The sequence below is a fragment of the Quercus suber genome, unplaced genomic scaffold (genome assembly GCF_002906115.3).
Source record: "Quercus suber isolate HL8 unplaced genomic scaffold, Cork oak 2.0 scaffold_27, whole genome shotgun sequence".
Lineage (NCBI taxonomy): Eukaryota > Viridiplantae > Streptophyta > Magnoliopsida > Fagales > Fagaceae > Quercus > Quercus suber.
Window position 1 is genome coordinate 1,042,133 of NW_027069492.1, and position 13,144 is coordinate 1,055,276.

At 35.6% G+C, this 13,144-nt stretch overlaps 1 protein-coding gene across 1 annotated transcript; it reads right to left on the bottom strand.

The window, feature by feature from the left end:
- Positions 1-2,345: 2,345 nt before the first annotated feature.
- LOC111982907 (probable serine/threonine-protein kinase At1g54610) lies at positions 2,346-12,876 on the bottom strand. The gene is made up of 8 exons (XM_024014529.2): positions 11,752-12,876; positions 9,497-9,781; positions 8,903-9,220; positions 7,892-8,119; positions 7,490-7,590; positions 6,537-6,651; positions 3,461-3,931; positions 2,346-3,062 (listed from the first exon to the last, which is right to left on the bottom strand). The coding sequence occupies exons 1-8, from the start codon at positions 12,157-12,159 to the stop codon at positions 2,856-2,858; spliced, it is 2,133 nt and encodes a 710-aa protein (XP_023870297.2). The 5' UTR covers positions 12,160-12,876; the 3' UTR covers positions 2,346-2,855.
- Positions 12,877-13,144: the final 268 nt, after the last annotated feature.

The following is a 13,144-nucleotide window of genomic DNA, read 5'->3' on the forward strand; positions in this document are numbered from 1 at the left end:
TCCACACGCGATAAATTGCTCCACTATTCAACTTTTCATCAAGAAAAACCTTTGTCCTATTACCATTGTTCTTTCTATCACCGTCAAGCCAATATCCAGCTCTGTGCACAACCAAAGAAGTGAGAGAATTCACATCGACACCAGCATGATGATTGTGAATATCATTGAATTGTTGGTTTTGAAATACACCAAATCCGATACCAAAGACATGGTTGTTGGAATCACCATCGTTAGTGATGTTTCAAGAAGCCTAGATGTTGGGCTGAAGCAGCACCTTGGATGCCAGTGGAAGATATATATATATATATGTTTACTTACTTTTACTGGATTATTATTTGCTTCACATACACTGAAGCAGCTAGTCTTCTAGTATATCAAAACAGCAACCCTTGCCATAAGAGTTGTGATTCTTGTGAAACCTTCAATTATAGTACATAATTCCTAGAACTCTCCCATTTCATCTGGAATAAAGGGATAAATACCTTCTTCTGTTTCTTTTTCTTTTTTTATAATTTAAAAATTGAGGGAATGGAAATTTGAACCCAGCCAACAATGAGTGGGGATTTGAACCCTACTGACAAATCTTGCTAATAATGGAGGGAACAAGAAGATATCAAGAGCAAGGAACAAATAGACATGATACAATAATGTCAATAAACCAGGCAATTCAAAATGAGAACCATATATGAAGTGGAAGACTATATTTATTAACCACCACATCACATGGATCCATGCATTGTAGGCAGCAAAAGCCTTCTATTTTTCTAAACAAGAGAAGTTCAAACCAAACACTTCAGTTTCTCGAAGATCACACTAGAAAATCAGGTAAACTCTGAATTGCTGAAGCTCCAGCTCAAAATTTGATGATTTTCAATAAGTTGCCCCATCAATGCACAGAGCCCAATATACATTTCATCAAGAAAAACCTTGGAAAGATCGAAATCAACCTTGATCAATGGTTTCTGGCCTTTTTAATGTTATCGGGAGCCGTTGTTACCCTGAGCTGAGAATTAAAGTGTTCAATCCACACGCGATAAATTGCTCCACTATTCAACTTTTCATCAAGAAAAACCTTTGTCCTATTACCATTGTTCTTTCTATCACCGTCAAGCCAATATCCAGCTCTGTGCACAACCAAAGAAGTGAGAGAATTCACATCGACACCAGCATGATGATTGTGAATATCATTGAATTGTTGGTTTTGAAATACACCAAATCCGATACCAAAGACATGGTTGTTGGAATCACCATCGTTAGTGATGTTTCAAGAAGCCTAGATGTTGGGCTGAAGCAGCACCTTGGATGCCAGTGGAAGGCATAAAGATGAAAACTAGATCATGACCAGGAAGGTAATTCTTGTATTGGGTGATGGAGAAGGTGAAAGAGGTAGAGAAAGGCAGGATTTTAGTGGAGTCTGAGGATCTTGTGGGAATTTTACTATGGTACAGAGCTCTACGGCCTCTACCAATGGAAAAGGTAGTGTTTTGTGTCAGAGAAAGAACATGAGAGTTGTATTGCCATAAGAGTAAAGAGGTCTGAAGGATTGAAGCCATCAAAGTTGAATTCAACTGCCAAGGTAGATTGGAGGAAAGAGAGTTTGGTAAGAAATAGCAGAAGAACAAGGAGAGAGTGTATTGTCCTTTCAGAGGTGGGGCTAAGCAAGAAGAAACAGTAGATGCAGCAGTAATCTTTGTTCTGGAACTTTTATCTAATTATAATGCTCAGTCCTCTACGAGAACCAACATATTTGAATTTTCAACCGGCTACAATTACAAACTTGACTTTTCAAACCCTCCCCTTGGCTGGAATCAACAATTATCCAGATTTGAGTCCATGATGAATTATAGTAGATCAAACAAAACCATATTAGATTTTTCAAAACTCTCTCTCTCCCTCTCTCTCTCACACACACACACACACATTATCATTTTTTTGGTACATCCCGTACTAGGGAATCCAAAGACACATTTCATCACTACCATACAAGATTTCTTATTGAATTAGAGTAGAAAAAGTGTGGCAGACCAACACTAGCAGCCAGGGAAGAAAAACATGAACACTCAAATGGATTAGTTCAATTGCCAGCAGCACCATTTACTTTGCCACAGTGCGGGACCGCATACCTATAAGGTAAATAAATAATAATAAACCCACCACGGACCACCACAGTAAGAAATGGTCAGCTTGAGAAGAAACATAGACAATGGCATAAGGGGAAGATTAGACAAGTTTACGTGATGTAATGACAAACAAGATAAGCAGCCACCAGTGTAGCCATATATGGAAAAAAAGTAGGACCCAGATCCAGACCTGGGACAACAGGGTTGGGGAAAAGAGAGAGGACCGAGGGAAAGTGGAGTTTGCCTTAAAATCAGAAAAAAGATAACAATAACAGCATGCAGCTGAATTCTCCTGGTTTCGACAACACTACAGCCACTACAAGAATGATCTTATAGGAAGGACAGAAACAAGAGGAGATTAATGCACACTCAATGTGGAGGATGCAACATCTTACTCTTTTCATCACGAAAGACATCATATTTTCTAAATACTCTACAGCTTATAATAATAATAAATAAGATCTACAAGAATGGCCCATACTTAAGCAATATCAGTTGAAAAGTAGAAAGAAAATATATGTGATCAATTGCAGAGAGAGAGAGAGAGATTTCTCAATAAGCTTTAAGCTTAGCTAAAAATGGCCACTAGCGCCCCTTCTAAGACCTATACAAAAAAACCCCACCCAATAACTAACTTGCATTGTGTGCAAGAGAAAATCACCAGCCAAATTGTATGCGGTGATCTTCCTGAATCCTGAAGATGCTTGGCTTTATTTGGGGTTCACTTCAACCAGTTCAACGACCAGAAACAAATAATGCATTAGTTGATATTTGATTCCCTTCAACATGTGCTTTTCTGATCTTTGCCTTGTCGAGGCGTGCACGTCTAACAGCTTCTTGGATTTGCCGATCATGGTCCTTCAGCACCTGATCCATGTTGCCAGATGGAACTATCAATGGGCCAGAGTAGTGTATTTTGTGACCCTTTGACCCATAACCAAGCTGAACCAAATACAGACAAGAAACATGTATCAGGCAATCAGAGAAGCAAAAGGAAGAGACCAGGCACTCAAAAGGAAATACTTTTTAAACAGATTAGAAAGAATAATCGGCTTAAGTCAAATATTACAAATCATTAGGCCGAAAATTTCTTTATAGTAGACAATCTCACTAAATACAAAGAATTAGGCCTTCTTTCTAGGAGTACTAGTAAAAATTACGACAGCAAAAATAAACACAAAAATATAAATCTATTTTATAGCTGACAAGTAATACCAACAAATTTTAAAGAAAAATTATTTCAATTTTTCTTTTTTGTAAGAAATCTATTACAGCCAACAAATCTTAAAAAAGAAATGAAAACTAATTATTTAAGGGGAGAAGAAAGTTTAACTACTTACAAGAATTGGGTCTTTGTTGTTGAATTTTGCTTCTTCTTTTTTATGAGAACCTGCAATTCCCTGTGAGTGAAGCTTTTGATCTTGTTGTGTCACAAAGTCTGAGCCCTCCTTAAAGGATCCTGGAAACCTGCCTATAAATTTTGCAATTTCTGGTTGTGAAGAATTAGACCTCTGTCTGCGATCTTCAGACATCCTCCTCGCTTCCCCAAAACTTGACATTGTTGACAACTCAGCCCCAGTTGAAATCTTTGCAGCATCCTCCAGGTTCTTCCCAGCCTTTGCCCATGCAGCTCGGTGAGCCAGGGGCCCTGAATGGGAGGCTCTCTTATGATGATGCTCATGGGTTTCCATACTTCCTTCCACAGCTTGTGATGGTCTAGGTGGATCAATTGGAAATCCAGAAGCAACTTCTTCAGGATGAGGGTTAAACTTTTCACTACGGCTCTTAGAATTGGACTGACCTTGTCTTTTCTGTAACAAAAGAAATTATTAACATAGAATTTATAGGATAAAGACAAGATTGATTAAAAAGAAAAGAAAAAACAACAAGAAATACAAAAAATTAGTTTATATAGATTGCTAAAATAAGGCTTAGATAACACAAACAAGGCATTTGAAAGAGATCAGAATAATAGTCTAACATTATGATAAAGAGACATAGTATAGATATTTTTGACATGAAAAAATAAAATTAACAGATGAAATTAGCAGTGATAAACTTCAGAATGCTATCACAGTACTCATATTGCAGAAACAAGGAACTCTATGCTAGATGAACAATCCAAGAAACTCCAACACTGAGACCAATTAAAAAGAGTGCACTGGCACAAATCTTTTAAATGATCCAATGGTTTTCGGTATCCTCAAACAAGTGCCGATTCCACTCTGTCCAAACAACCCGAAACCATATTCCAAGTATCTGATCTATGCTTCCCAAGCTAGTTTCTCCAACAAAATAATAAACTCGCAACAGTGGATGAAATCAAGTTATCATTGAGTCTAAATATCACTTTACTCAATTTTTTTTAAGGAATTTACAGAAGTCTGCACAATGTAATATAAGTACAGGACCTTTTTTTTTTGGATAAGTACAGGGCATATCCAATGACAAGTTGAATACATTCATACTAATTCTTTCTCATATAGTAAGTTCTTTTACATTGTATTGAACTTTGAATCAAACAATTATAAGACACACACGCACGCGTGTATGTGTGTGTGTGTGTGTGTGTGTATGTGTTGTACATATATATTATTAAGTGCACACACAAAAAGCCATCTAATTTTAACATAAAGAGTACAAATAAAATAAAATAAAATAAAATAAAAACCCAAGCTTTGTGACCAGTCAAAAATGGAAGGCTTTTGGTTCCACATAGAAAAATTTTAATCCAGTGAAAAGGAGCAAAACCTATTTATACGATAAGTATACAAAGAGATACACCAAAAAAAACTCAAGAAAAAGTAAAAAAGATCAAGAAATTCAAATAAATTGGGGAAAACAAAAAAAAACACATGTTGGCACTTCTACATAGAGAAATGGATAGTATGTGATTTGATATACAAAAATAACCAAGCTACAACTTGAATTTTTAATGATGACACTTCCATTGAATCCACATTGCCAACAGAGGATTTTTTTCTTTTTCTTTTTAAATGAAAAGGGATACAAATTCAAACAATGTTATATACCTAAAAAAATTGCAGTAAACTTATGCTATTCATTCAACATTTGTGTATGCAACGCACAAAGTAGAGCTTTCTTCTCTGTTTATTATTATTTTTTTTTTATTACTCTTTGAAATTAGAAATTAAGCATTTCATATTCAATGTTTTAAAAAAAGAGCAATAAAGAACTGAAAAAAGAGAAGTTTAAGAATTTAAGGTTGGACCAGGGTTCAACTAGAAGCCAAACCATGATGACATCATATTGATTTTAACAATTAATTAAGATACAAATAAATGGATTAAATTTGTAAAAACTAACAACATTGTAAATGGTGTTTAGTTTTACCATCTTTTTCTTGTTTTTCTCTTCCCATTTTGTTTGATCATTGTAATTTGGTTTCTTGATGTTTTTGCTTTTCTAGTACATTTCCTATGTATAGGGCTGTGTTCTTCTTTAATATATATTTTACGTTATTTATAAAAAAATAAAATAAAATAAAAAACAATTTTCAAATGTATTTTCACAACTTTTATAAGGTATATACTATATAGAAAAAAATTAAGGCATAACCAAACATGATAAATATTGTGTTTAGCAATCCTTCAAGTACAAATCATTTTAATCTAAAACAAGATCATTTTCTAAGTAAATTAACAAACAACACATTCACATGCGAAAAGCACATTTCTGAAATTACTAATAAATTCAAAAAAGATCACAAATTCAATGGTATGTATGGAGAGAGCCATGATAATGATTTCTAGTAAATAACATAATGGAAAAGTATAAAAATATTTGCTAAAATCAGAGCAATATAAAAGTTCATTGATTTTATTCGTAAATTCTGTATTAGTTATCAATTCAGACAGTCAAATGTGTTAACATCATAAATGGTAAGGGGCAATAACGAAGGTGGGGAGTGTGTGCAACCCATTTGGCAGGGAATGGGAGAGGATTGAATGAGAAATAAATATAATAGTTATTCATTTAACTAACACAACAAAGGCACATAAACTGATGGTTGGCTGGTAAGCTATTGAAAGGGAGGTAACAGGCTTGATTCTCCATGTCCATGATAATCTGCAATTTTCCAAACATTTCAGAATCGGTCCAACTGCAACCAGTATCACAGTTGACCAGTCTGATAGGTGGTACAAACAGTTAAAAATACACAATTTGAATTGTCCAGTTTTCTAAACCTAAAGATCTGGGCAATCAAATCGGACCTGACAGGGCAGTCCATTCTGGTTTTAAAACTACACATGTTATCAAGTAAAGGTTAAGGAACCAGGACTAAAATGACAATAGGCAAACACTAAAATCACAATCAAAAACACAAATTAAAACACCCACTCCCCACTGGAAATAGAGTGGTAAGAATAACAACTAAAATAAACATGAGGTTACCTGCATTGACAAGACTAATTCAGCATTGGCATCAGGAGCTGGAATGGCTCGTGACTCTCTTGTTCCTCTCCTTTCAAGGTCAATTCTCTGGCCCTTGCTTCCTGCTGCTCCTTGTCTATCCATGTAAAAATAAATGAAAAGAGAAAGAAACAAGAAGATATTAGTGCATACAGCACCTTTGCCAGCTATCACTTTTTCATCGACAGGAGTTCAAATGTCAATAGCCAGTGAAACATATGTACAAACATTGCTTTCACAATAATGCATCATTCATTAAAGCCTAAAAAGCTAATAGAATTTAAAAGTTGGATCTATAATCACCACTAGAGTTTGTATGCAAACGACAAACTAAATGAATCAATCCTGCTCCCTAGAAACCCTTCTCAACTAGCTTGAAATGAACAGATCTATACTCTCTCTCACTCTTGTAGTTCCTAGGGTTTCTTTGATCTTGTCTTTTTATATGATTGGGAGGTGCTTGTTCCATTTCTGTGCCATATCTCAGGTCTAAAAAGCCAATAAAATTCAGAAAGTTGGACCTATAAACATCGGAACAGTTTGCATGAAAACAACAAACTAAATGAATCAATCCTGTTCTCTAGAAACCCTTCTAGATCAGCTTGGAGGATGAACAAATCTGCACACACACACACACTCTCTCTCTCTCTCTCTGTTAGTTCCTTGGGTTTCTTTGATCTGGTCTTTTATATGATTGGGAGGTGCTTGTTCCATTTCCATGCCATATCTCAGGCCTATCAAGGACATTAATGTAAAATTGATATTTCAATTAATGAATACGATCTAATATTATCTGACATGTCAATATTAATATGTATCAGATACTTATACAACTGCCATTTTGACATATCTGTGCCTCCTAAATAACACCATAAACATCAGAAGAGAGGTGCTTTGTAGCTATGAATTTTTTTTTTAGTTAAAAAAATCCTCACCGCCTGGCTTCTTCATCCCGTATTTTTGCATCGAACTCTTTGCTAGGAGGATATTTTGGCAAGATCGAAGGATCACAGGGAAGTGGTTTTGTTGTAAAGAACTGGAGAAAATAAACCAAAAAATAAAATGTAAACAAATAATCACAATAACTAATAGCCACAAGAAAATAGCAAAACAAATATGTTGAAACTTTTCTAAATGTACTGTTATGGCAGTAACATGACAAGATATAAAAAAGAACAGGTCATGATAATAATTTTTTTTTTCTTTTTTTTTATAAATCAATTTCATGGCCAAAGCAAAAAAAATCTGGTAAAAAATTATAAAATAAAGATAAAACACACAGCAGAAATACAATAAAAAGAAATTCTATAAGACTTCATTTATCTAAAACTTCATACCTCACTTTTGAGTGCAGAAGCTGCAGATCCACGATCAGCAGGATCTATGGAAAGCAAGGTATCCATTAATCCTAATGCTGGAGCAGGGAAATCCTTAAATGTGTCCGCCACACAGCGTCTGTAAGGTTGCTGGGGCTTAAATATGGTTGCATGAGGCAACTTAGATTTTCTCCAATAATCCTCTGAAGGTGAGCCACAAAGCTTGAAAATTTTATGTAATTGCTCGACCTAGAAGACAACAAAATGAAGAATTCAATGATAATTTAAACAACTAAGCTAATTCAAAGTAAGAGAAGCAAAAAGACATGCTGAAAGTGAAGAAGAAGAAGAAGAAGAGACAGATTTTAGTTACATGTCATCTGTACAATTATTACTGGGGATGTCTTTTTTATCTAAACTATAATTCACCTTAAAGACAGTGTGATGATCACAAAAAAATTAGGTAATTTGCGAGTCTGAGAAGTTGAGAACAATACAAAAGTAACAAAACTACAACATGCCTACTATAACCAGTGATCACCAATCTCTAACTGAATGTTCAAAATAAACTCTCCATCACACATCTCCGCAATAATGGCATTTTCTTAGGAAAGGAAACATATTCCTTCAAACTAGATCCAAAGCCTTGCACCCTACTTTTGTTTGTAAATATCTATCTCTGCTCATCTCTTAATTAAGAAAAAATTTTCAGTATGTCCTTATAGTTCTCTTACCAAAAAAATAAATAATAATAACAGTAATTCCAAAAGTCCAAACAATTAAACCTTTGAAACATAAATGGCTATTAGTAGCCACAAACTGCATGCCTAGCAATAATTAAAAGGTAATCACTTCCTGTAAGCAGAAAAGACAGGTTCTTAACCAATAATATGATTGATAAAATAAATTGTGCATAACTCTAATAACAGTGACATAGATTGTTATGAAAAGCAAAAACAGCAGATCATGCACATTAATCACAAGAAAGTAAGGGATCAATTCCACATGTTTGGTGGGGAAAAAAACAAATACCTCAGTTCTTCCAGGCATAATAGGCTTGCCAGCATATAATTCAGCGAGTATACAACCTGTACTCCATAAATCTACTGCCGTTCCATAGTAAGTGGCTCCAAGTAAAAGCTCTGGTGGCCGGTACCAAAGAGTTACAACACGGCTTGTAAGTGGCTGACTTTGATGGGGATCAAAAAAACTAGCCAGACCAAAGTCTGCAATCTTCAAGACGCCATTGTTGTCAATTAGAAGGTTGGAACCCTTTATGTCACGATGCAGAATGCCACGGCTGTGACAATGATCCAATCCCTGTAAAAGTTGCTGCATGTAACATTTGACCTGGAAATAAATGAATTAAACATCAACTCAATTAGCAAACTAAACAGAAACATAATATCCCAAGATTTCTAAATATTAGAAGATAGATTTCCATTAAGTGCAATTGCAAAATATATGAATAAGTAATATCAATTGATGTTAACATCTCTGGAAAACTATTTAATGGTCACATCATTGTGAGCATTTACAGAAAGCAAAACTTAAAGCATGATATAGAACAGCAAATTGCAGTGTCTAGCAGGAGAGGAGGGGTAGGAGAAAAGGAATCTATAATACCTGTGCTTCTGTAAATTTGAGACCAGGGTGTGAAGCCAGCCCTGCCAAATCATGTTCCATGTACTCAAAAACAAGGTACAAGCTGCAAGACATCCTTGATGTAACTAGACCTTCCAGTTTAATTACATTTGGATGATCAAGCCTACGTAAAATGTGAATTTCCCTAGCCATAAAGCGAACACTCTCAGGTTCCAGGTTATCAAACCTTACTTTCTTTAAAGCAACAGTTTTATTATGTTCAAGGTCACGAGCCATATATACATTACTGTAAGTTCCCTGGCCAATCTGCAAAACAAATAAATAAAAAGAAAAAAAAAATCATTAGACAAACCAAAACCAGCCAACAGGTAATATCAACTTAAAGTGGACAGCAGAGAGAGAGAGAGAGAGAGAGAGAGAGAGAAACTAAAGCACCACTTGTAACAGCTAAATAGAATAATCTGATCTTTGCGAATTCAATTAAGCTACCTTACCTCTATCCTGCATTATAAGCATTAGACAGCTGAAATATCAAAGTAAACAAAAATGAACAATGGAACAGGAAGAATAATATCCTTAACATTGGGTTGTTCGGATATTCTATAGTTCCAAGCCAATGGGCTCTGGTGCAAATGCACATATTTCCGAATTAGCAAAATGGTATTAATAAAAGAATATTTCCAAGTCTGTCTCTGGGGGTATCCAGTGATTAGCTAGATGTAATAACTCTCCTTAATCAAACCTATTTATTGATTCTGTTTTGCTAATAAGAACAACAGTCAGATTGCAATTGCCATTAATCAGAGTTTCATCACTGATTCAAGTTTTAGCCAATGAGCTATGGCACAAATGTACGTATTTCTGAATCAGCTAAATGGTATTAATAAAAGAATATTTCCAAGTCAATCTCTGGAAGTATCCAGTGGGTAGGTAGATGTGATAAATCTCCTTGATCAGTCCTATTTATCGATTCTGTTTTGCTAATAAGAACAGCAGTTCCTATTTTTCTCATTCTTTTTTGATAAGTGCTAATAAGAACAACAGTTAGATTGCAGTTGCCATTAATCAGAGTCTCATCACTGATTCAAACTGCCTAATACCCTAGCCCTTACTATATCCTAGGTCAAACCTAACCTAATGTTTTATAACTAATCAGGCCTTTTACTCTTCTTCTTCTTCTTCTTGAAACTGGCTAATCAATTTTCTTAAACAAAAGGATTAAGTTACAAAATTTATTTGTTCATTATTAAATAAAATAAAATAAAATAAGAAGAAAAGGAACAACAGGATGTGTATTACATCCTTCCAAGCGCTTAGAACCTAAGTTTACTAGAGCAATAAATCCAAGAAAGCATCACAATGGCTGCGGCCCACAGTGGACAGCCAGTCAAATAGAGAACATAGAAAGATGGTTAAGAGAATTTCCATTCAGTTCTATTTCATTAAAAGTGGGATTATTCCTCTACTGATAAATAGTACACATAATACAAAAGGAACAGCCCCCCAAATCGCACCACTTTTACACTTACCAAATGTCCCTCTCCAACCTACAAACAACTCCTTTCCAGTCCTAGGCATTGCCAAATGGACCTTTAATAAAGATGAGGCTAATGATCACAACTCTCACGCCACTATACAATGTAGGAGGAGATGGTTTACAAATTTAAAATGAGCAGTCTTTTATATGAGTCCTCTTCTGTTGTATCAAGTTCATGCACCAATAAAAATATGTGCATCTTTGCTCTCTCCTTTAGCTTTAGAGTCTTTATTCTTTTCTTCTAGTATTCCACAACTCCACTCCCTTTATATAAGAAAAGGAAGTGTCATTGAGCTGAAACTCATTGGCTTATAACCCATTGCCAATCATAATATTAATTAGAAAAATGCTATTAGCTGAAGGAAGTTTAGATGCCAGTAATTAACTCACTCCCTATAGTAACAATTCCATAGGAGTCTTATTTCCACATGGATCCCTAACTAGCATACGTTATAGGTGAAATAAACATGCTATTGAATTTTTTAGTTCAGAAAGTCTTATTTCCATACAAACAAGGAAAGGAATTTACAATAAAGTCTTATATACTATATATAAGCCCAAATGCACTTTCAATATAAAAACAATCAATTCACTCAAAATTATGTGATTGGGCTGATTAATAAAGCAATATAATTCAAAAAAATAAATGATCATCTGCAAAGTACCATAAGCATTCTCAGTTTCCCTCAATACCCAACATAATGTAACTTCAAAATGGCAAATAAGGAAAGGATCATACTTTATCCAGCTTCTGAAAAGAATCTGCACGCCGTGGTGTCCATCCCTTAATAGCCTCTCCAGCAACTGCAGCCAGCCATGATGGCCACCCTGCTGCAACCTGCTCCCCTTCTGTTGCTTTTGGAATACTACCCATCCCCGGATGTTGAGCAACAACATACTCCATTTTCTCCCTCTTCCTCTCAAAATGCTCACTGTGTAACCGAACTGAGCCATTCGCATGCTTATCAATCAACATTGCCCTCCCATCATTACTATCATATCGATCCTTTGCTCGATGCACTTCCTCCCTTCTCGACGAGGTCACCCTGGACCCCCGCAAGTCTGATGAGGCCTTGCTCGAGAACCGCTCTCTTGGGCTCTCCTTGCTATCCTCAATAGCAGAGGGCTTGCAACAAAGGCAACCCATTGTGCACCAAAACCACCACCAACAACAAAACTCACCTCTTGAATCAATATTCACCCCTCAAATCTTCCAATTTTAGCACTATTTTCCTCTTCTTCCATGCCCATAATTGGCTAACTTCCAAACAAAAAAAGTAACTTAAATAAGCATTGAATTCAACTCTAGTATCAAATCAACCAATTTTCACTACTCAGAAAGTAGAAGTCTTGCAATTAGCAGAAACAAAACCCTAGAATCTTGAAAACCTTGACACAACCGAGTAAAAACCAATCCACAATGCCAACAAAAGCACGGTTCTTTTCCACTAGAATTTCACTCCTCTACTCCAAACCACAAACTTACAAAAATTCACAGAAAATAAAACCCCCCCAACTAAAATTGCTAAACTCAAACCCTAAAATCCCAAAAGTAAAAGCTTCACACAAAAACTGTGAGAATCTTCAATTCACTTACAGTACAATGAAAACAATAGCTCTACTGCAGCAGAGGCACAGTTTGCAAGCACCAATTTCACAGAGAGAGAGAGAGAGAGAGAGAGAAAGAGAGAGAAGGATTGAAACCCTAGAGCACACTCCAGGGTTTGGAGAGGGAAGCCATGGATCTAGGGCACAGAGATTTGAGAGTGTGTGAGGAGAGAGAGAGAGAGAGTCACACACACGTAAGAGTGAGAGAGCTTCAGAAAAATAATAATAATAATTTAATAATAATGGTGAATTGTTTGTGTAATGTAATAATAATAATACAAAAACAATAATGATTGTCGCGGCGCGTATTTAAAGTGGAAGGAGGAGAGACTGAGACTGAGACTGAGGCAGACGCAGAGGCAGTTATGACGAGTAAAAGAAGAAGAGAGAAAGTCAGTACTCTACTCAGTGGATACTGGATACTGAGTGAGTAAAGTCCAAACCAATGTGTAAATAAAAATTATAAAAACATACAAAAACCTAAATATAAACACATTCTTCCCGTATCCTAAACGCACGCGCTC

Excerpts from the sequence above, each read along its gene's own strand:
- LOC111982907 (XM_024014529.2), bottom strand. The coding sequence starts at position 12,159 with ATGGGTTGCCTTTGTTGCAAGCCCTCTGCTATTGAGGATAGCAAGGAG. Across the intron at positions 7,591-7,891 it reads CTTCTGCACTCAAAAGTGAG|TTCTTTACAACAAAACCACT; the intron begins GTATGAAGTTTT and ends TATTTTCTCCAG. Across the intron at positions 3,063-3,460 it reads ACAACAAAGACCCAATTCTT|CTTGGTTATGGGTCAAAGGG; the intron begins GTAAGTAGTTAA and ends TATTTGGTTCAG.